General features: G+C 42.6%; 1 protein-coding gene across 1 annotated transcript in view; it reads left to right on the forward strand.

Annotated features, from left to right (window-relative positions):
- The first annotated feature begins 687 nt into the window (after positions 1 to 687).
- The window catches only part of tbx15 (T-box transcription factor 15), a 45460-nt gene continuing 22211 nt past the window's right edge, over positions 688 to 23936 (forward strand). Inside the window, exons 1-4 of the mRNA XM_071536169.1 lie at positions 688 to 874; positions 9402 to 9609; positions 13367 to 13468; positions 22704 to 22875. Of these exons, the coding sequence (XP_071392270.1) occupies positions 688 to 874; positions 9402 to 9609; positions 13367 to 13468; positions 22704 to 22875 (669 nt within the window). The remainder of the gene's footprint in view (positions 875 to 9401; positions 9610 to 13366; positions 13469 to 22703; positions 22876 to 23936) is intronic.

The raw sequence follows: 23936 nt of genomic DNA on the forward strand, positions 1-23936 counted from the left end.
ATAAATGGACATTAAAAGACAAATTCACACTCTGGTGATTCCCTATTACCGTTTGTCGGGGGAGAAGCTGCATTTAAGGCAAATCTGTTTGTTTCAGATGTCATGGGAATAATTAACCAGATGATAAGATAATGCATTTTTCCATACAGTCGAGTCAGTTCATTTACTGCAGTCCGGCTTTGGGCTCCTCTTCCAGGACAAGCTGTCTCCCTCCGCTGCCATTGGGGGAAACATTTTGTCTCGCTGCCTTTCCTCACTTCTGATTGGACGCGGCGGGTTTGACAGGGCGCAGGAGGGCCGCCCTTCGCGCCTGGGAAAGCAAAAAAATAACTGCTCCAGAAGTGAGTATCAATCAGAGAGAAGTTAGAGGGACAGAAAGAGAAAAAGAAAGACGCGGAGAAGACGGACGGAGAGACGCAAAACGCGACAGAGCGGCATCAAAACGATCAATCCTCCTCGAACTCGAGCTCACCGCGCAGCCGGGATGGCACAGTCCGGGTTCAGCAGTTTGACGCGGCGTTTCTAGTCAGAGTTGGGATTACTTTGGACACTTGGTGAGTTTGCGCCCCCGCTGTAAACACTGACGTGCGCATTTTTTTTTCTCCGCTTTGCTGCGTTGGACGGACCGGAGTGGGCTTTGTTGCTGCTTTCCCTCCCTCCCCCCCCCATCGGGTGGATTTGAGAGAAATGAGTGAGAGGAGGCGATCTGCCGCAGCTCTGAGCTCGAGAGCCCACGCTTTTTCCGTGGAAGCCCTGATCGGCTCCAACAAGAAGAGGAAGCTCCGGGGCTGGGAGGAGAAGGAGCTGGAGTTGTCCATGGAGAGCCTCGCCACCGACGGAGAGGACCCGGCGCACTGTCTGGATATGGACCCGGGTCAGTGCGCAAACACGCACCACACCGACAAAAAAAAACAAAAAAAAAAAACGCCAAAAACGCCAGGATCTCCCTTACACCGCTGCAGTTCTAACCCACGAGCCCCGAGTCAAAACATGGCTACACATGCAGTGACCCAACCCACGGTGGGACAGTCAGGCTCCACGCTGCACAGGACTCCATCTGAATCCAGTATGGAGTCCTGAAGTCTGATTTTTCTTAAACCCAAGTGAGAGATTCTGCCAGTGGGGTGAGATGGTTCACTCGGTTCCGGCGCGGTTCCACTTGTTGAAGTGAATTTTACAGAAGCAAAAGTGTCAGTATAGTGAGTGCCGTGTAGGAGATGTAGATTGTAGACATGCTGCATGTAGGGCAGACACACACACACACACACACACACACACACACACACACACACACACACACACACACACGATGATTCAAGGAAATTCCTGGAACGATCCGATTTGCATTGGAAACAGGTGAAATCATCTCACTCCTACTGGCAGATTCCTTTTCCATTTGTTTTTAATAAAAATACGATTTCAAGACAAGCGCGCAGCCTAAACGTCATATCCCGGTTTGGGTTGTGGAGGTTTTGATTCAGGACTGGTGGATTATACTGAGGCGCTGTAATTGAAATAGCCTACTGAAAACCCGCTTGGATCACTTTAGTAAATCAAAGCGTAAAGCTGTTTGGCTGTTTGGGGGCGAGCTGCTAGTCCGCCTGCTGTGTTCAACATGAATTAGTCTGTATGGGCCTGCAGGAGGCCTCGGCATGTTATACACAACCGAATCACTGAGGCGTATTGACAAAACACATGACATAATCTGATACATTTTACGCTCAAAGTGAACCAATAACTGCAAATGTTATTTTGGATTATAGTCCCTGTTGTTAAAATCCGCGCTAGGCCTTGGGCAGCCTTATAACACATTGCGCAATAAAAGCATCCGCCTCGCGCCACAGTTCCTCCAATATTCTCCACCTATAACACACTTACAGAACCTTTTTACAGTTAATATTTAAGGCTCTGCCATTCGCGAAGAATGTCTATTTAGAGAAAGTATCAGTGTTAAAATGTAAAAAAAAAAATATATAAACCGAGATTATAGTCCAAGCAGCCAGCCTGCAGCTCCAGGCCGGCGCGTAAAACTATTCTCATGATTAAGGGTTGGAATTGTTGGAAATGTGTTAGTAGTTACTGAAGTGTTGTGGAGGAATTGGCCAGTCGTGGAAAACAAGCTGAAAAAGAGAGAGCGCGCTCACACACCAAACTGATTCATATTTTGCTTCAAGCAGACTTAAAAATAGGACTGAATATGTTTTATTAGTTGTTACTTTTCCTACACACCATCTTCTGAATGTCTCATTAAAACTTTATATAAAAACGGTCATGACTAGGCCAATGCCATTTTTTATTATAGCATTTATTTTGCTGAGATTGTATAACTTTTCAATTCACTCTATTTGCAACACCTTTTAACGTGAATTTAATGATTAGGCTGTATACAATTAAGCAAAATGCCGAGTAAATTGATGAGTTCATTAATGAAATAGTCGGCTAGTTGAAGTGTTGAATCTGTGTTTTTTTGGCTCCTCCATCTCCAACATTCTGCTGTTTGTCTGCGGAGGGACTGGAGAGCTAAAGCCTGTAAGGAATGATTTCAATAACAGACGTGAAGTGACTTTTAACCTCGATGCTTTGCTCTGAGCTCAAACGTCGCCACTTTATTTAGTAGACGGCCTCCCTGAGCTGACGTGTGCAGAGGCGCGCGCCCCGCTTCAGCCAAACTTTTTATGCTTTTGGAGAATTGTTGTTGGGGATAGTTTCTAATAAAACACGGGGATTCAGTCCAAAACAACATTTGAAGGCGATCCGAGCTTCGTCAGACTCCAGACTGGATGAAACTTGAATGATCCTCGTGGAGAAACTGGGTCCAAATGGGCCCGCATATTTTTAGAAAACTACAGTATTTATATTTGGCGAGAAAAAAAAACCCCAAATGATTATCTTATAAATCACAGCTTAATTAATCGTTTTAGAAATATTTTATAGAAATAGAATATAAACGAGTCTTTCTCGGGACAGACAGTCCCAGGCCGGCGGTGGATCCTGCGGCAGGTTGCAGGTTGACCTCCGGGGCGCAGCGCCTTTACGCGCGGCTCCTCTTCGGTCTGAACCGCTTCAAACGCCTGCGCTTGGGATAAAAAAAACAGGAAGAACTGAGTTAAATTTGTTTAGGCATTCCCCTACAGCGAGCATGTGACCCTACATGGCATATTAGAGGCTATCAAACGTGTTAGTGTCCAAACAGACACATCAGGACACATTGGTAAGACTCTGTCCCAGGAAGCCCATATGGGAAGATTTTAGTTGTTGATGATGCAGAATTGAATTGTAGAAATGTCTGCAGAGCAAATGGAGGAGATGAAAGTGGTGAGAGGGAAACATTCATGCGAAGACAAACCGCTACTTTTTGTGTGTTTGAAAGGTCAAAGATCATGGCTGGGTTTAGATTTAATAGCAACACAAATATTCCTTAAATGCTATTAAATAGCCTAAAGCGCACATAGATAAAGCCTGAAGTATTTTTTCTCATGCAGTTTCTGCTTTTTGGCGCCGTATGGCAGGATAGTCATTCTACTAATCCTCACATTTGGATAATTTCTAGTGAATTAAATTAGGGTGTAGGCTAATTAAACTGTCCCTCAGTATGTTGAAGACACCCTGGAAATCCCTCAAATGACCCCGGACCCCTCTAAAGGACCCCTGGGTGTCCCCGGACCCCAGTTTTAGAAGCGCGTGTCCCGTCCCCGGCCCTGTCCCGGCCCCTGCAGCCCTCCTCGGGCTTGCCACGGGTTGTTTCAGGGTGTAAAGGCTAGTTGATTAAATAACCCGGTTTACCGGTTCCCCGCTCCCGCAGGTCCGCCTCATTACAGCAGCCGGCTCCAGGCAGAGCGGCGGATCCTGCTCCAGATCCAGAGCCTCCGGTTTTGACGCGCCGGGCGGCGGTGACCGGGAACAGCGAGTCTCTGTGGTCAGATTATGTGGTTTAGAGGAATCTTTAACTGAGTCATTTTTTTTCTACTCAAGTCAAGGCGAGGCTCTAAGCCGGCTGGTCATATAACATGTTTATTAGGCTGAAAGACAAGGCCAGGACTGCAGCGAGTTACAGTCCCAGAGAAACGCAGCGGGTCTAAATCCTGACTGGCGTGGATTCTCATTTACCAGACTGAGGGAGAGATGTTCAGTTCATTTAGCGCGGTGTGTGTGTATGTGTGTGTGCGCCGGCGCAGAGGTGAATATTTAAACATACAAGGCCTAACAACCCTACTACAACTAAATGTCCTTTAGATTTCCCCTTCCAGACGAATATAAACAGGTTTTAACAGGGCTGCAGGGCTTATAGCGACATATTTTGTATTTAAATCTATTGATCAAAGACCTGACTGAAACTTTCTTCACTTCCACCGATAATATGACATGAGATATTTATATTTTACCCTCAAATAAAATCCAAACATCTTTTTGTTATCCGTGGTGCTGCAATTTACGAGTTGATATTTTCGCTTTTACGCGCACAGTTTCATTCATTTTTTTTCCAGCAAAACTCTCCGGATAAATCCAAAGACTTCTACCAATAAAGTTCCATCATAATTACGGAGTGATACAGGCCTAAAAAGGAGCCAAACGCCGCTCCTTTCAGCGAGTATTTCTTTCATAAAATACTTTATCAGTCCACTTTCTCCGCGCAGGCTGACAATAGAGATGTGAGCGCATTATATGAGCGGGATTAAACCGTTTATTGCTTCCTTCTTGCCTGAGTCTCCATCAGTGCGCAGGGGAAACAGGTGCTCTCTCAATATGGATTGGGTTACTCAGTGATTTCATGGTTGGCAGATTGCTACTGCCCACTTACAAAAAATCTGCTGCAACTTCATTAAATGCATCTCCCAGTCATACATGAGCTGCAGCACAGGCATCAGCGATAATAAAGGATATCAATATTTCACTACACGCAGAAGGAAAAATTCAATCTGCGACCCAGTTGAAAAAATGGTTTCCACTTAATTATATGCGTCTCCAAATCGTAATTGGCTTCTTTAGAGGGATGCGAGACCGACAATAAAGGAATATTTCACTTTGTAGATGCAGGATAGGACTTGAATCTACTACCCAATTTAAAAATAATAATAATTATAATCATTACAACTTCATTCCACACATCTACTATTGGTTAATGGGCGTCATTAGAGGCATATGAGAGCAGAAATAAAGGAATATTTCACACTAGCTGTAGAATTTCTATCTATTACCCATTTAAAAAAAAATCTGCTATAACTTCATTAAATCCATCTGCTGTTCCCAAACACTCTCAGACCAAAAATAAAGGAATAGTTTACTGTAGATGTAAAATTTATATTTATTATTACCCAATTAAAAACAGTTACAACTGAATGAAATCCCTCTCCTATTCATAAATGTCTTCCATAAGAGTGGCAATAAAGGATTATTTCTCTATTGATGTACAAATAGCCAATTAGAAATAGTTGCAATTTAATCAAACAAATCTATTCACTGGTTATGACTTCTTTAAATGCATTTCCTTCTCCTGTAATGTTTATTTTTATTATTGAAAGTATATTATGCCTAGACTCCATTTCCAAGCGGCCAAGTGGAGCTCTACCAGTGTCTTATCTTTAGATGTTTTGAAATGAGAGTCTGTCAAGCCTGATGTGAACATGGATGGATGGAATAACACAGAGGACGATGGTGAGATACTGACTTGTTTAACTTCAGACCAATTAGTGGCATGAAATGGATGTTAGCCTCTTTTTAATGAGGCCTGGCATGAGCTGATTGGGAGCCGTTAACCACAAGATACAGGCTGTGTGTATGTGTGTGCGTGTGTGTGTGTGTGTGTGCGTGTGTGTGTGTGCGTGTGTGTGTGTGAACGTGAAGTTAGGCCATGGAGCTAACCACAGCAGATGTCAGGGCAGCGTTCTGCTGAGCGGGCAAATTTTTAGTCATCAATAAACGTCACTTTCTATTCATTCAACGCAAGAAAAAAAAAAAATATATATATATATATAATGCAACTCCAACTTTAAACTCGGGATTTGTATTGAAGCCGCTGAATATAGTGATACTGGACAGAGATTGTTGCTTTATGTCAGTTTTACCATTTTTAAACAATTTTTTAACAATTTCTGAGCTTTGTAAATGAATCCTCAAGTCAGCTGGTTAACACTGCATACACATACAAACACATGCGAGCAAGGATACACACACACACACACACACACACACACCCATATACGCAAGGATACATGCATGCAAGGATGCACGGCATGCATGTGCACACACACACACACACACACAAAGGCTGCTTTCCTTGTCAGTATTGAGTATTATTGAGTAATACAGTATCTGATAGGTGGTATTTCAAATGTGTGTGTGTGTGTGTGTGTGTGTGTAGGACCATAGACTGCTGTAGCGATTATCCAGTGTTGTGTTTTGTCTGTCTGCCTGCATTCAGCTGTTGGTTTAGACTCTAGCATCCAGTGTGTGTGTGTGTGTGTGTGTGTATGGGTGTGTGTGTGCGCCTGCTCGGCCCTCCTTCACACATCTACAACATGCATCCGTAATGCATTCCTGCAAAATTATCTCATTTAATCTGGCTGCTTCGGTCGCAGGAATGTGTCTGTATGTCTCTGACGGCTTCAGTTTCCCATCTGAGCTCAGCAGGATGCGAGCCGAGGCCATGAGACAAACACGCTTACAGTGGAAACTAACCCTATAACCCAGGCCCATACCAAAATCCATATTCTTCTACTGCAGTTTGTGATAGCTGACATTTCGCACTGATATTCACTATCTTCCCCAAAAATGACAAGTATTCAGTGTCCCCCCCCCCCCTCCCCCAGACTTTTCTTCGTGTCAGGGTGGCAAAAAAGCCTCTGAAAGAGCATCTCGGGACACTTAAAACTCTCCACTGATGACATTCTGTTAGTGTCAGCAGCTCTTTAAAGGCAGAGAGACACACCACACCTATGCACTGGTAGAGAAACACTCTGGGAAACATTAGGCCTCTAAGGGAAGAATTCATTCATTCATTCATTCATTCATTCATTCATTCATTCAAGAATTCATCTGCAAATTCCAACAATTCAAAGAATAAATAAAATGTGCAAAGAAAATCAAATTTCATGTCAGATTTTCAGGAGGAGCCTCCATCATATCAGAGGTGGATGATATCTGATATTTAATCAAAGCTCAATATTGACAAATGGATATATCACTCTTACTCTAGTTTACAAAACTCTATTGGCAGTCAGGATGTAGTTTCCCAGCAGCACCTTAATGCTGAGATCATCTCTGTCTTACTGACTTTCAGTGCACCAACCAATATTAGGCTATACTATTATAATATTAATATTAATATTATGTGAAGAAAGGCTTTGGGAAAGCTGCTGTCAGGATTCTCCAGTTTTACCGTTTTTAAACAATTTTTTTTTAAACAATTTTTAACAATTTCTGAGCTTTGTAAATGAATCCTCAAGTCAGCTGGTTAACACTGCATACACATACGGACACAAACACATGCAAGCAAGGATACACACACACACACACACACACACACACACACACACGTATGCAAGGATACATGCATGCAAGGCTGCACGGCATGCATGTGCACACACACACACAAAGGTTGCTTTCCTTGTCAGTATTGAGTATTATTGAGTAATACAGTGTGTGTGTGTATTAATTGAGTATTATTGAGTAATACAGTGTGTGTGTGTATTAATTAATATTCATATTATGTGAAGAAGGCTTTAGGAAAGCTGCTGTCAGGATTCGGGCCGTCGGTCGTCTTCCTCAGCTCCATGTCTGTGTGTAATAAGCGTGTTAAGAGAGAGTGAGTGTGTGTGTGTGTGTACGTGTGTGTTGTATCTGCATGCTTGCGCGTGAACAAGTGTGTGTATTTGAGCTAACAAAAAAAAAAAAAAGAAAAAAGAAAGAGAGAGAGCACATGTATGTGGGCGAGGGTCCTGACCGGCTGAAAGGATCTCCCAAGAAGATGATGGAAAGTGTCAGCTCCGTCTCTGCTCTCTCTCTCTCTCTCTGCGGTCCCTGATCCCCCCCCCCCCACCACCACACACACACACACACACACACACACACTCACACCCTCCCTCCCTCCCTCCTCCCTCTGTATCTTCCCTCCTCCTGCCTCTTGCTCTTGTTTCCAGCCGGTTTGGCCGGCCGCTCTGCGGTGGTGAAGCCGGGACTCTGTCCAGTCTCTCAGCAGCTCTGCATTTGCATAACCATATTTGTGTGCCCCGGTCTGCCAAGTCAACCTCCTCATGTCAGGGCCCTCAATAAATAATACATTATTAGAGAGAGGGAGGGGGTGGGCAGGAGATTTAGCTATAAGCTCTTTCTGAGAAAAAGGAAAAAAAAAAAAAAGAAGAGCAGATTGTGAGTTTGGAGTTATGAGGTTTCATCTGGGTGGAGTTCAGTTCTGAGATGCATCAAAGATGTGACAACCAAGCTGGCAAAACTGTTCCGTACTTTCTATCTATTTTAAATATTTAACCGCAAAAAGATACTTAACAATACACCACACTAAGCATAAAGTAGCATTCAAACATCATGAATATGCTGATTTTGATTTCTGATTTAAGAATAATAATAATAAAAAATAAAAAAAAAGTCAGGTACAACCATATAATTCCAAGTCCATGAAATTGAGAAATTCTGCATTTGTCTTCAGTGTAGGAGCGGATCTCACAGTGTTTTTATGATCTTTGTTAAACGAGAAAAATGCAATGTGGATTCAGAATCTGCTGTAATTGTATAATCTTATTCCGAATATTGAGGGATTTTCCTTTGCCACAGTTTTAGTGTTTTACTTTCAATCAGTCCTATTTAGTTTGATGATTTTCAAATAAACCATAACAGAGACAAGGGGTGGAAATAGACTCTGCCTGTCTGTGATCCTGACAGCTGAGTAAAGACTTAAAATAAAGTGAACAGCGACAGATTTAAAGTCCGAGGTCTTCCTGTCTGTCAACCTCGGAGGCTCAAATGTATCAAATCTGTCCTGTAGGTCTGGATGAGCTTCGGTTTAATCAGCTTTACCCCGGGACAGTGTCAGGGACTGTCAACGGTCACTGACTTTCTCCAGAAGGGGGAAAAAGCTCTTTGGGGGGGAAACTGCATCTGCTGAGCGTTTCCCATCGGATTCTTCACTGTGTGGCCCGATTTAAACTTCAATATTTTCTCCATCGCATCCCACGCTGCATTTAGTCTGCTTTTGACACGAACCCAAACTCCATGACGAGTTGAGCCGGGGAGCCAAACTCCAAGCTTGCAAGCTGCAGGTGATCTGGACGCAGCGGAGCGCGCGCCGCTGTACTTTTCACTGCGCCAAGTTTCCTGCGCAAAGCCGCTATTAATTCCTCTGTTTCACACACAGCCGGGTTCTCATCATCCCGTTCGTTCCCCCCATATAGACTCCGAGGCGAGCCCCGGCTCGGACGGAGAGGGTCTAGCCGAGAGGACGTCGTGCTCCTTCGGCTCCCCTGCGGACCTGGCCCCGGGCCCCTGCGACCCGTCGCCCCCGGCCTCCATGGAGGAGATCCAGGTGGAGCTGCAGTGCGCGGACCTGTGGAAGCGCTTCCATGAGATCGGCACGGAGATGATCATCACCAAGGCCGGCAGGTAAATCACCCCCCCCCCCCCACACACACACCGTGCCGATCCGCGTAAAAAAAACAACGTAGGCTATTTGTCCCGTTATATGGCGAGGAAAACAGCCGATTGATTCCCGTTAAAATCCTTTATCAGTCATGTTTTGGAGAAGAAACTAAGCGCGCGCTGTTATAGGCTAGATGGGTTATTCTGTGACTAAATATCCTAGCACTCTCTCTCTCTCTCTCTCTCTCACACACACACACACACACGCGCGCAACACAAAGTAATTTTTACAGATATTAAGAGAAAAGTCGTTACTCATTACTCATTAATTTCTTTAACGCCCGCCCCGAACACACACACACACACACGCACACACACACACACACACACACACACACACACACACACCCTGGACTGTGTTTTGCTGGGTGCTAATGTGTTGCACATGCAGGCCGCTGTGTGATCCGGTTCAGGCCGACATGACGCGGCGGCTCTTCCTGGTGTCAGAGAGGAAGGAGAGCTGCTTCTAATTAATCTCTCCGGCGTGTTTTGTGTTTCTCGCTCTTTCGGGCCACGATTACAACCCAGCGCGAGCGTATGACTTGACCTACGGATCCTCAGGAAGGACCTTTCCCTGCTCTCTGCCCCGCTCGCTCGCCTGGGGCGCAAACACTTCCACAGATTTCCAGATATTTTCTTCTCTTGCTGGACTCTTACGACCAACCGATTAGGCTATTATTAGCAGCCTAATCGTTTTTTCAAATGCACTGCAGAATATCCATCGTTCCAGGTCATTTATTCTAGATTTGAGTCTTAAAAGCATATTTTTCTTAAATTAAGTGAATAAATCTGCCAGCGGGGTGAGATAATTTCCCTTCCCCCCCCCCAATGCAAATCAATTTGCATGGAGCATTTTATTGAGTAAAGTGTCATTTTCTTCACTCTGGTGGAGTCTAATCCAAATTCTTTCAAGATAGTGACACTTTCCTGAAACCAGTAAAGCTGCGTTTGTCTGAGCCAGCTGGCCGAAATGTTCCACTTGTTTTAAGAAAAAAAAGATTTTCAGACTAAATATGTGACTAAAAGCCGCATTTTTGCAGTGTGGATTTTTCCCCCCCTAAAATGGATTGAGTGCTTTTCACTTCATTGGGAAATGTGGAATATTTGTATTGTGCAAAAGGCAAACCTATAAGGGCAAACTATAGGCCTATATTATTATTTCTGGGTTATTTAAGCAAGACGAGCTGAAGATGAACCTAAACTGACCTAGTGTAGTTCAAAAGGCCCAAGCTGGCCTATCCGATCTAGATTTAGTGAAACAGGGGAAGTCCGAGGCCAAATCAATTATCGCAGGAATACAAAATTATTCCACGAAATATGAATCATATTTTCCATGTTTAACAGGTGATTCACGTTGGTTTTAATTTATAAAATAGCGGTGACGTGACCGTATGCTTTATTCCAGCCTATTAGTCTGTAAAATAAGCTTCACTTGTTTCGTTCTGTTCGGAAAAGCTTTTGAAACAAGTATTTTCTTTTCTTATTTGATGTTGTTTTGGATTGAAATGCCATTAGAAAGATGCAGACCGGAGCTATTTTTCATCTCCTCCTCTCTGGTCTGAATTCAGATGAATAGAAACTGGAATATTGGCCTCCCCTCTCTACCCGGTTTCGTTATAGACCTTTTTTTTTTTTATGAATTGGCTTTAAATTGGTAATCGCCTCATAAATAGAGCAACAATCAGTGTCCGCTGCAGCAGAGTCGGGCTGACACGACCGTCGCCGCGCGTATTTCATGCCTCGCTCATAATAAGCCTATAAATTCAGAGGGAAGGGAAGTAAGAAAACAGCCCTCTTTTCTCATTACGCGGGCCGGGATTTACGACCTTTAAATGAAAAGGGGAAAAAAATGCAGCGTTTGAAGTGCAAAACGAGGAATTAAGTTAAAATGTCTCCCTCTCCGTATACACACCATTATTTAATAATAGGCGCCTTTTTTTTTCTATTTCAGACTAATTTTCTTGGGGTTTGCATCGGATTAGTGTGCAGCAATAAATCCCGTTTACTCTATTTAGGCTAGATATATGAATAATATTTCCATTTTCCCGTTTTAGATTTTTAGGCATTAGGCTGAAATGACAATGCAACAGCAGAATAACCCTAAAGTACTAGATCAGCAATATTATGAGCAACAGCACTAAAGAGGGCAAAGGTCAGAGGTCAGAGTGGGCGGTTAATGTGGAACAAAATATTTCCTTTCACCCTAAAATGATGGAGAAGTGCTAGGAATAGAAATAAGAGCTGAGGAGAGAGGGAGAAGTTTTTTATTTTGTTTGTGTTTTTTTGACAGGAGCATATTAGCATAATTTATTTTTATTTTTATTTATTTTTTTGGGGGGGGGGGTACAGATGTGTTAAAGGCTCTGGATAAGACTAATGTTCTTCATGGTGTTTTAAAAAATAAATGTAGCTTTGTCAAAAGAGTATTTATTGAATGAATTTGAAGAACTATAAAACTAAGTCGTCACAATTCTGGCCTCTGATTGGCCGACAGCAGCAGCTCCTCTAATTCAAATGAGGTAAACCTGAGTCGAGGCTTTCCAGTTCAAATGCTGCAAACCGGACCCCGATTGGACGGATTTCAGTCATTCATTTAGTGAGGGAGCCAATCAGGACCGAGTCCAGCTGTGATGCTTTTCCTGGAGTTAGTCTGAAACTGCCTGGAATTAAAAAAAAAAAAAGGATGGCTTTTTGAAAATGCAATAACTTTAAATTTAATGTTGATGCTGAAGATGAGGCCTAGAGTGACCTGACTGGCCAGACTGCACCCCCAACACACACACACACACACACACACACACACACACACACACCCCTGCCATTCACCCTGTGGTGTGATGGGCTTGTTCAGTGGGACTGTGTTGAGATTCACGGTCAGTGGGCAGTTTGTTCAAACTGAGCGAACGGGATGCCAGGCTGGAAAATCAACATTTCTCCTGTTTTCTCTCTTTAAACGCCAGGGAAGCAAAGTTGGGACGTCCTGCTAAAAAAAAATATATATAAATGTTGCTCCTTAGGCAAGAAAGATATTCATATTTTGGTATTTTTGTTAATTGTGATTCTCACTGTCTCCTTTTTAAATTAATTCATATAATCTGTATCTTTCTATTTACTGAGATGGTTACAGTTTTGTGAGCGCAATAGGTGAGAATATAACTGATGTGACTGATATAAAAAAGCCTGTAAGCCTATGCAACCTTTCCATAGGCTTGGGATGATTGAAATTCAATATATCGCAATACACAAATGTGACAATACGTAACGTGGGTCATATGTCTTTTTGTAGTTTAATTAAGGCTTACTGCATCCCAGTTTACCCTATTTGAAGAGGTGTGTGTGTGTGTGTGTGTGTGTGTGTGTGTTGGGTCAGCCTGTCTTAAAGAGCTGCTAACCCAATCTGAAATAATTTCATCAGTCTGGTTTCAGTGGAGAGTTTTAGTCTCCCACGATGATCTAAATGCTGTTTCAGAGGCTTTTCCACCCCGATAAGAAGAAAATAATAATATGTTTTTTTGCATAAAAATGGTCAAATTTAAAGATATTGAATATGGGCACAACTGACACACTCTATTTCTCAGTGGCATTTTTTGCACCTGCAGTCACTGTTTTATTATTTTTCAGGTGTATTTTTGCCCCAAGTTGTTCCTGTATAATAAGGCTGAGGTACATTAGTATTACAGTATCAGATATATCAGTATCTCTCTGTGTTGTTCCTCTCCAGGCGGATGTTTCCTGCCATGAGGGTAAAGATCGTTGGCCTGGACCCTCACCAGCAGTATTACATCGCCATGGACATCGTGCCTGTGGACAACAAGAGATACAGGTGCGTTCATCACACACACACACACACACACACACACACAGGTGGGCTGGATACTGCGGTTAGACTGATACATCGGTTTACAGATATATCAGGCCGATATCAGATATTGGCCAGTCAGTGTCGCTTGCTACCGATATGATGGAGGTTTTATTTTCAGATTTTTTCGATTTTTAGTGTCCCACGATGGTCTTTAAATGCTGTTTCAGAGGCTTTTACACCCTGACAAGAATACAGTTCTGTGGGAAACATGGAATACTTGTCAATTTTTTTGGCATAAAAATCTTTGCATATCACCAACAAATCTGCAACTTCGGTCTAAAAATATCAGTATCGGCCTTCAAAAACCCATATCGGTCGAACCCATGCACAGCTGCATACATAGCATGCACACAATATGCACATGGGCAGTCGTATCTGCACACACATGAGTGAACACACACACACACACACACTCGTCCTCCTCCTCCTCCTCCTCCTCCTCCTCCTCCTCCTCCTCCGCTGCTGGACAGAAATCGGTGTTTTCCTGGACTGATTCTCAGATGTTGGACTGAGCATAAATATTTTTGACCTAGTTGGATTTTGCTCATTTCTCGTGCCTCATGTCAGAGACGTAACCGCCTTTGGACCGAGCAAAAACATATTCCAACCTCGTTTTCATTTTCTGAAATTTCTCTTAACTGCTAATGGAAATGTACCTGTCCTAAAAGCAGTTTCTCCCATAGTTTTGAAGTGAAACCAAAGTCCGCACAGTGGGAAAGGCTTATGTGTCGGCTCTCCTCTGGATATGCAATAAGACTGATAGTCTGGCATGCAGCATTACTCCATAAGCCAGAGAGAGGAGATTGAAATGTATTCATCATCCCCCTGGCCTAGAGGATAACTTATAGCCGCAGTCTGTCCCGCAAATAGGATAACTCTCAATATTCAGGTATAATGATGGAAATGGGGGGAAAAAAAGAGGAGGAGATGGAAAGAAAATCCTATAATGCCGCAGTTGCCTCTCTGCAGGTTGCGTGTGGTAGTTTTATGCGTCTAGGGTTACTTTTATGACTCGATATCGTTTTTTTTTTTAAACGTATTATGATAGAAATGGAAAAGAGATGGAGAGCTGACCTGCTTCTCCTTCGACAGCTGTGTTGGGGAAGTTTTATGTTTCCCAGGTGCTGATGCTGGTTGTTTCATCAGGTTGTTTCTGTGTGATCTGATAATGTGGCAACGCACAAATAACCAAGGGACCTGCCTCACTGTATGTAAATTAGTCTTCGACCGATATGGGTTTTTGAAAGCTGATGCTGATATTTCTGCATTGAAGCTGACAATTCAGTATCTTTAAATTTGACCGTTTTCATGCCAAAAATTTTTTAGTGTTACTGCCAGGATTTTATTCTTGTCAACATTATTGAACAATTAAACGACTAAACAAAATGTGCAACGACAATAAAAATTCCTTTTTTTTATTTGTATTTATTTTTTATTTGTATTTATTTTTTTATACAGTTTTTCTCTAGCTGTGGTCATGGAGGAACCTTCTTCATATCAGCAGTGGAAGACATGACCGACCGATATCTGATAATTACTAAAAGGCCGATATCGGCGGATCCAAGATATCGGTCTAAAATCTAATGTAAACATCACTGAAATATCATGGAACTAATTCAGCTTAGGGCTGGGCGATATGGACCAAAAATCATATCTCGGTGTTTTTAGGCTGAATACACGATATATATCTCGGTATTTTCTACAAAGTGTGCTAAATGTTCAGTTGTAAGTAGGGCTGGGCGATATGGACAAAATCAAATATCACAATATTTTTGACCAAATACCTCGATATCGATATTGCGACAATATTGTAGGGATGACTATCGGTGCTTTCACAAAATATTTACACAATGAGATTTTTGATAAATATTCATCAGTAATGTGGATATAATGACTAAGTGGGTAAAGGCAAATAATAGAACAGCTAGAACAGTCTGGTAAGTTCAGAAAATGACATCACTTTACTGTAATGCAGCCTTTAAAACCAGGAAAAGACACTTATGCCATATCACGATATTACCATATCCAAAATCTAAGACGATATCTAGTCTCATATCACGATATCGATATAATATTGATATATTGCCCTGCCCTAGTTCAGCTCATAAAAAGTGATGGAACAGCAGGTCCCATAGGAAAATTATGTAAACGAGTCCAGTTGTGTTTTCAGTACTGAACAGTGCATCAGTGTTTTAACGGCTTCTTTGGCAGCGACTGGCTGCACTTTGAAGCAAAATCAAACCCAACATGTTTACAGCCGGTCGGTTTTGTTTTCATGTGTTGCTCTGTCAGGAATAATATCTGATTAAAGGCAGTGCGTGCCACAGATATGTCCCCCCGTTTTTCTTGCGGTAAAAAACAAAAAGTCTGTCATCTGGGACGGGATTGGAAAAGGTTCGTCCCCCTTGTCTCGAGTCAAGTCAAATTTATTCACGAAAAGCGGACACAAATCCGTATATAATAGAAACACAGGACGGTTAAAGAAGAGACGGCGGTGATGTTTTATACAGCTGTTTATTAATGTTTAAAGTTCAATAAGTTTTCCACCGAAGACCGAGCCGCTCTCTCCCTGCTCTCTCCCCCGCTCTCTCCTCTCCCCGCGCCACCAGCACCACCGAAAATATCACGGAGGATTTTAGAGGCCCAAAAGATCTTGTAAAATTAAATAGGATTTTCTTCCTGGCCGGGGAATTTACCGCAGGGCTTTGCAAACCGAGCCGGGAGCTGTCACTGGTCTGTCTCACGGCCCTCGGGAGTCGGGGGGGGGGGGGGGGGGGGGGGGGGGGTCTGGAAATACGGTCTTTATTGGAATTTACTCGCTTTACTTAGGCTCCCTGCCCCTTCTTTAGGAACGTCTCATTGGTACCGCGCTCATTAAATCTCCATATATTACCGCTCTTTTATGTGGACGCTCGCTAGGGCCCCCGCTGGATGGAGGGGGGGGGGGGGGGGGGGGGGAGAGCGGAGAGCGCCGCTGTCTGGCTGCTCCAACACACAGGAACTCATCCCTGATCCTGAGTGTCACAGCACACACACACACACACAGGGACACACACACACACAGGTATCCGTACACAATCAAAAACACGTTTTAACACACAGAATCACACAAAAGCACACACACATGTTTGTACTGCTATACTTGTGAGGACAGTCATTGATTATATTCATTCCCTAATGCTTAACCTAAATCTAGTCGTAATTCTAATCTTAATCCTAAACCCACATCCTAAAACTTTAACCTAACCTAAACCTAATCGCAATTTTAATCATAACCCTCAACCCAAAACCTAACCCTAAACTAACTTGGACCCTTACCTTAACCTAACCTATTCCTAATCTTCACCCTAAATCCAAGTCCTAACCCCAAACTAACTTTAACCTAATCTAAACTTCATCCTAATTCTGCCTAAACTAAAGCCCAAATCCAAAACTAGCCCGGTAAAACTGAAAAAAACGGTAAAGTGTCGTCACTTTGGATTAGGATTTTCTTGGAATTCTCCTCACCTTTCTATCCTTGTGAGGACATTTGGTCCTCATAAGTATAGAAATACAAGAACACACACACACACATACACACAAAGCCATTGGTCTTCTCTTACAAACTCGGAACACACACCAGTCAACCCTGTATGGTAATTCAATAGCAATATTTACTCTGTCAGTACGGTAACCCAATATACAGCCTGGGTTTGGCAAGTGTGTGTATGCGTGTGTGTGTGTGTGTGTGTGTCTTTTTATGTGCATGCCTGCCTGTATGTCTTTCCATGAAAGAGTATATGTGTGATGAGCTGAGAACACACACACACACACACACACACACACGCACACACAACCTGTTTTTGTGTGCGGCTCAGTGTGTGTCTATCCGCATGCGTGCGTGTTAATGTGTGTTGCGTTACATGTGTGTGTTTGTGCCAGTGGGTTTTGTTTGAGTGGAAGAGAAAGTGTGTGTGTGTGTGTGTGTGTTTGAGAGACAGAGAGAAAGAGATAGAGAGATAGAGAAATGAGAAAAGACGTGGCTGTGTGTTTTTGTCAGCGTGTGTGTGTGTGTGTGAGCGTGCAAGAATGCGTACACGAGTGTTTAAAATGTGTGTGTGAAGTGTGGTGTTGGCTCCCCCTCCATCTGTCCAGCAAGGGTGTCACATAAAGTCCGATCTTTATTGATTGTGCCGGTGCCAGATGGTAGATTTATGGAAGATGAAAGGGGGGACTAATCAGATTTCCAGTCCTGTTTGGGGCTAAAGTTTCCCGGTTCCTTAACACTTTCCCTGCTACGCCGAGCGTAACCCTAAACAGCACTCCAAACAGGAAATTACACAAACGCCTGGCACCTTTTGCATGTGTGCGTGTGTGTGTGTGTGTGTGAGTGTGTGTGTCTAGGTCAAAAGTCAGATGTGTGTGTGGAGGTGTGTGCTTGGTAGTATACGGCAAAAAAGGAGGAGAGGGAGTTAAAATTTGTCTTTTTTCACTGCTGCTATTGCAATAATAATATGGTTTAATGTCGAAGTAAAGACTCATAATCCAAGTCTGTCCGTCAGTAGCCTGTAACTGCCTCATATTTAATCTTTTAATAAAATAAATAAAAGTCTGTTTCGTTCTATCTATCGCCGATTCATTTAACACAACAGCGATTTGACCTATAGCTCCATTTAGCACCAAAGCTGGAGACAAAATAAAAAAAAAAAAAAACGAGACAATCTTGCGGATTATCACTTAAAGGTGATAATCCACAACAACACAAATTATAGTAGACGTGGCAACAGAAAAAAAACGCTAAACACAAACTCGCTTTCCCAGTTTTGCAGACTCACAAATCTCCCAGCAACCACCAGTCTGACACCATCGTTGAGGTCCAGTGGAGAACTGGCTTTGCACAAACAAAGGCTAATATAAAACAACCAGGCTAGAAAAAGAAAGATACTGGAGTAAGCTTGTTGTGGTGTGGCTGTAGACATACTTGCCAACCCTCCCGATTTTCTCGGGAGACTCCCGATTTTCATCGCCCTCTCCCGGTTTCCTCCCGGGGGCCACAATTCTCCCGTATTTCTTCTGATTTATGACAAATTTTCACACCTTTTTTTCCTTTCCGTTATCACAACCTGTTTCTTGCACTGTACAGCGTGTATAAGCCCTACGACTCTAAAATTCTACTGTTTCCCCCCGGACAACAATACAGCTACACCAAATGTATCATTTCCATGGAATGGAATGGAGAGTTCAAAGAGAATGGAGAGTTCAAAGAGAAAGAAATGGTCGTGTAAATTTCAGACGTCCTGGAAAGAAGAATTCCCGTTTCTTACGGAAAGTTTTAAAGGAAAGGGGCGTGCGTTTTGTAAAATCTGCCGGTTCGGATTTTTCCGTCGAGCATGGGGGTCACACCGACCTGAATCACCATCGAGACGCTGAGAAACATAAGAAGGAGATGACAGTGCACCAGGGCCAGCAAAGCACCGTAGGCCTGCTTGGTAAAGGGAGACCTGATGCAGTAGTATATGCTGAGACTAAGATGGCTGTTAGTGGCCAAACAGAACATCCCCTTCACCTTCAGTGATGAAATAAGCATTTAACATAAAAATGCTGTTGCAGTGTACTTATTATTTCGTTATTTTCATTCTTTAAAAGTCACCAGAATGCAGGAAACAAAGTCTCTGAAACTCAAATTTGGGGAGGACCCCCACACCCCCCCGGTTTTGAAATCCTCCCTATTTTTGAGGTCTCAAGGTTGGCAAGTGTGGCTGTAGATCCATTCAGTAATGTTCTCAGTAAAAGTGAATAGTGTGATAAGGTGGATTTGTTTCTAAATGTAGGTTACTGTGACACAGTAAACTGTCTTGTCTTTAGCCCTAGTCTCTACTCCAAAACATGAAGAGTTGTAGCTTGAGAAGAGTCAGCTCAGTTAACCTGAACAAACTGTTAGCTAGCTAACTAGCCAGCAAACACACTGATGTTAACAAGTAGGTCTATCTGCAGCCTGCAGACTCACTACAAGACACGACCCCACCGACTAGTCAGTAGAAGAAATGCCTCCTCATCACGACAGCTTTTCGGCGGGTATTTCAAACTCGTGGCAGAGGAGATCTCTAGAAGCTAACTGGCTATCAAAAGACCGCTGATTCTATGCTACTTAGTTAGCAACTTAACATAGCTAAGCGGACTGATGCTATGATATGTGGTTAGCAAGCTATATCAATGGAAAGTTGAAAAACAATCGTTTGCATAGGAAATTATATGTTTTTTTTCCTTCTGAAAAGTAAAGCTGCGTGAAACTAGCCACAATAAGGAAACTCACTTCCGGTAGAATTTCTTAGCCTTCAAAATAAAAGTCTTGATGTTTTAACAAAATGGTATTTCTCTTGTTGATAATAAATATAAACATGTTAATCACAGAACCCCCTCCAAGAAACTGTGATAGTGACAATGCAGATGCAGGTTCATGTTGATGTTAACTGCATTAATTCACACTGAAAGAGGAAAAAAAGTACACATTCAGCTAGTGTGGCTGGGAAAACTACATTTTGTGCCTTCTTGAAATGGGCGTGAAATTGAATCTACAGGAGAGGAATAAGAAAATGTATAGCCTAGAAGAAACCTATCGTCATTGTAAGTGTGGGGGCTGTATATTCTTACTTCGTGTATCAAGAGCTCTATCAGTGAATTAAGTATACAATTAGACTACTTCAATCACAATTTGTTTTTTATTCTTTAGTTATTTAGGATTAGCCAGATACTATGGTTGGCTAGCTAACAAGCTAGCAAACAGTCACTCAGATTTGCATGTGGGGAAACAATCAGTTCCCACTCAAAAACAGCATAGAAACTAAACTAACCAGGTTTATTCAATTCTGTTGAGACGGACAATTTGTGCATTTAGAAACACAATCAGCTGTCCAAAGCTATTGTTGCCCAAGAGCTGAGGACCTCCAACATGGCCGCCAGAGGCTGCGTTGTGTCACCAGAAAGTCCTCTATACTTCTAGCTAGCACGCATTTGTCCATGCCTGATGTGCTGTGTGTGTTTGTGGCAGAGAGAGGCTGAGCATATTTGTGTGCTAGTCTATAGTAGCCTATTTATACATATGAATGTGTGTGTGTGTGTGTGTGTGTGTGTGTGTGTGTGTGTGACTCAGAGGGAGACAGGGTGGTGCAGCCCTTCAGAGGCAATAACAAAAAGGACCAAATGAGAGTTTTGTCCATGTTTCACCGCTGAGTGATGACTTTGGCAGAGGCGTTGCAGCTGAAGCACTTTCAGCCGAGCACATGGCCAGAACTAAAGGCAAACAGCTGTGCCTCGGGCTCTCTCTCTCCCGCTCTCCCTCTACCTCGCTCGCTCACTCTCTCTTTCTGCCTCTTTCTTTGACTTTCCTCTCTCATTCTCTCTTCTTTCTCCTTCTCTCCATTGACATTATCTCACTTGTTTTTTCCCCTCTCTTTATCTCTTACTTTTTCTCTCCTTTGATTTCTCGCCTCTCTTTCTTTATCTCCCTAGTTTCTCTCTCTCTCACTCTTTCTTTCTCTCCCTTCCTTCCTTTTCCTTCTTTCTTCCTCTCTCTCTCTCCCTCTCTCTCTGCTGTTTAATGGGTGGGACGCCCTTTATTGTACCCAAACTCACACACAACATCATCAAATATTATGGCTGAGCTTAATTGAAACTATGCAGCCGAGTGTGGGACTGCATATGGAATATTTTATGTCGCTGTTGTTAGAAATTTCAAGCACAATGAAGAAACAACAGCTGAGTTTTAAAGGCTGGTGTTGTGGCAACGCGGCCCAGTATTTTGATTTTGTTATCCAGCAAGACGGCAACAATAAGCCGAGACACTCCGTATGCTTTATAATAACTCTTACACCATGTATCCCCCAAAGTAATGCACCCAAAGTGAGTGCTATCTGGAGGTTGCAGTGTCCTTCCAGGGTAGAAAACCGTCAGAAAACTTGCCGACTTCAAATGCAAATCAGATTACTGCATTCAAGTTTTCCTCTTGACCCAAATAAACAATGTGCAAGTGGAAAATGAAAAAAAAAATGCTGTTGTGGTTTTGCATTGCCATTTTCCAATTTGCGTTAGCAGTTAAATAAAGTCAACTGTACGCTTCCCTAGTTCTGCTCTCACAGGGAGTTAAAACGCTTTTGTTTTATTGGTGAATGCACAGTACAGTGAAATCCGCCTTCATGCATTTATCCTGCATTAGTATGGAAGACAGTTATTTCTTTAAAGTTAAAGGAATAGTTCACCCAAAAATGAAAATTCTGTCATCGTCTACTCACCCTCATGCCAAATGAAACACAGGTGAAATTTGTTAGTCCATATAACACACAGGGAGGCTGCAGCACAACTTGGTAGCAGCCTTCTCCAAAACAACTGAAGTCAATGGGGACCTGTTCTTTAGAGTTCCAAAACAAAAACAGCCAAACAATCACACTGTGAATAGAAAGACCTATACACCATTATTTGTTGCAAATCAATCAGCTGTAGTTAAGATTTGCACTAAATGATGGTGTAAATATACTGTAGGTCTTTTTGGAACTCTGAAGAACTGGTCCCCACTGACTTCAGTTGTTTTGGAGAAGGCTGCTATGGAGTTGTGCTGCAGCCTCCCTGTGTGTTATATGGACAAACTTCACCTGTGTTTCAACTGGCATGAGGGGGAGGAGATGATGACAGAATTTTCATTTTTGGGTGAACTATTCCTTTAACCAGTAAAGCCAGATTTGTATTTTCTAAAACAAAAACAGTAATGTGTTTCATCCAGTTATAGTTTCCAGACCAGGGCTGAAAGGAGAGGAAAACTAGATTTTTACAAACAGTGTTTCTTGGAGAAGGAGGAAAAGGGCAGTAAGAAGTGGGACAAAAACATGTTTTTTGTAACAGTTGTACAACTTTTGGTCTCACTTGATTTGGATAATCCAATCCTCAACTTACTATCCAGTGACTATAATGTGTCACTAAAAAGACTGCAGGGTTTCAGGTATAATAGTGAGAAAAGTAGTGTACAGATAGATATTCAGTGTCTGGGTTAGGGTTAATCTTAGGGTTACAGTGTGTGTACAGATAAGTGACATTTTGTTGAACATCTACTCTTTGTCACCTAGTTAGCTGAGCATCAACACTGGGCGATCCAAATAAAGCGTTACACAATCTATGTTTTCAATGGTTTGATTTTTCTAAAACATACTGCTGCTGTCTGTCTGTGCAGGTACGTGTACCACAGCTCCAAGTGGATGGTGGCAGGAAACGCGGACTCCCCGGTGCCTCCGCGGGTCTACATCCACCCGGACTCCCTGGCTTCAGGAGACACCTGGATGAGGCAGGTGGTCAGCTTCGACAAGCTCAAACTCACCAACAACGAGCTGGACGACCAGGGACACGTAAGGACAAAACTTCCTGTTTGGGCTTTTATTTTGAAACTGCCTGTCTGTCTGTCTGTCTGTCTGCCAGTAGACACATTCTTGTAAACACAATAACTCAAGAACAATATAGAAACTTCACACTGACACCACAGGTTCCTCCTATAGAGCAGATGATCAGATTAGATTTCGACACCTTGCTGCATAAATTTACATATAAATGAGGAAAAACAGATGTTCTTGAAACTACTATAATGCTTTAAAATATGGAGCTCATATCAATACCATCCACATGTTATGTGAAGACAGGTATGTTGACATTGAAACACCGTCTAATGCAGTGGTTCTCAACGTGGGGTCCGGGGACCACCAGGGGTCCTTGAGGGGGTTCCAGGGGGTCCCCAGCAAATGGATGAATTGTTAAACTTCACCATTATTTCATTTACAAGAAGTTAACACAATTAGAGAATGTATAACAACGACTGTTCTGATCATAGTTTCTCTGTTATCTCTCTACCTACAATACAGACAGTCATGGAATTCTGGACAAAATAATATCTATCAATAAAAATATTCTCAGATTTGGGTCCAAGAGATAAAAACTCATCAAATGGGGGTCTGTGGCTCTAATGTGGACTAAATTAGGGGTCCTTGATAGGAAAAAGGTTGAAAATCACTGGTCTAATGAATGCATTAATTAGTTGATTATCTTGAATACATCATGGTGGTGGTGGCAGGACGCTCAGCAGCTCAGGTGCCTCTTGTTTTGCAAAAAAAATGTCAACATTTGGCTGCTGCATCATGTGAAAACCTCCTATCTAAAATGGCCACTTCAGGACCCACAGACCAATCAGACGCGAGGATTTTAAAATATTGCTGACTAAGCCTAATCCTGTAATCCTGACAAAGGCTATTACAGTCGAAACGCTTTGGGTTTTAATATTAAAGCTTTGAGTCGTGCACCATGGAGGAGTTTTAAGATTACGACAGATTTTTATGACCTTTAAACCGCCCATGCTAGAGGTGTATGCACTCATGGAACTGTAAAACACAAAGTCTACCAAATGACATTCACTGTATAC

Source organism: Centroberyx affinis, unplaced genomic scaffold (assembly GCF_046629955.1).
Source record: "Centroberyx affinis isolate AG114_WGS23_722 - 3 ecotype Tasmania unplaced genomic scaffold, CSIRO-AGI_Caff_v1 ptg002837l_1, whole genome shotgun sequence".
Taxonomy (NCBI): Eukaryota; Metazoa; Chordata; class Actinopteri; order Beryciformes; family Berycidae; genus Centroberyx; species Centroberyx affinis.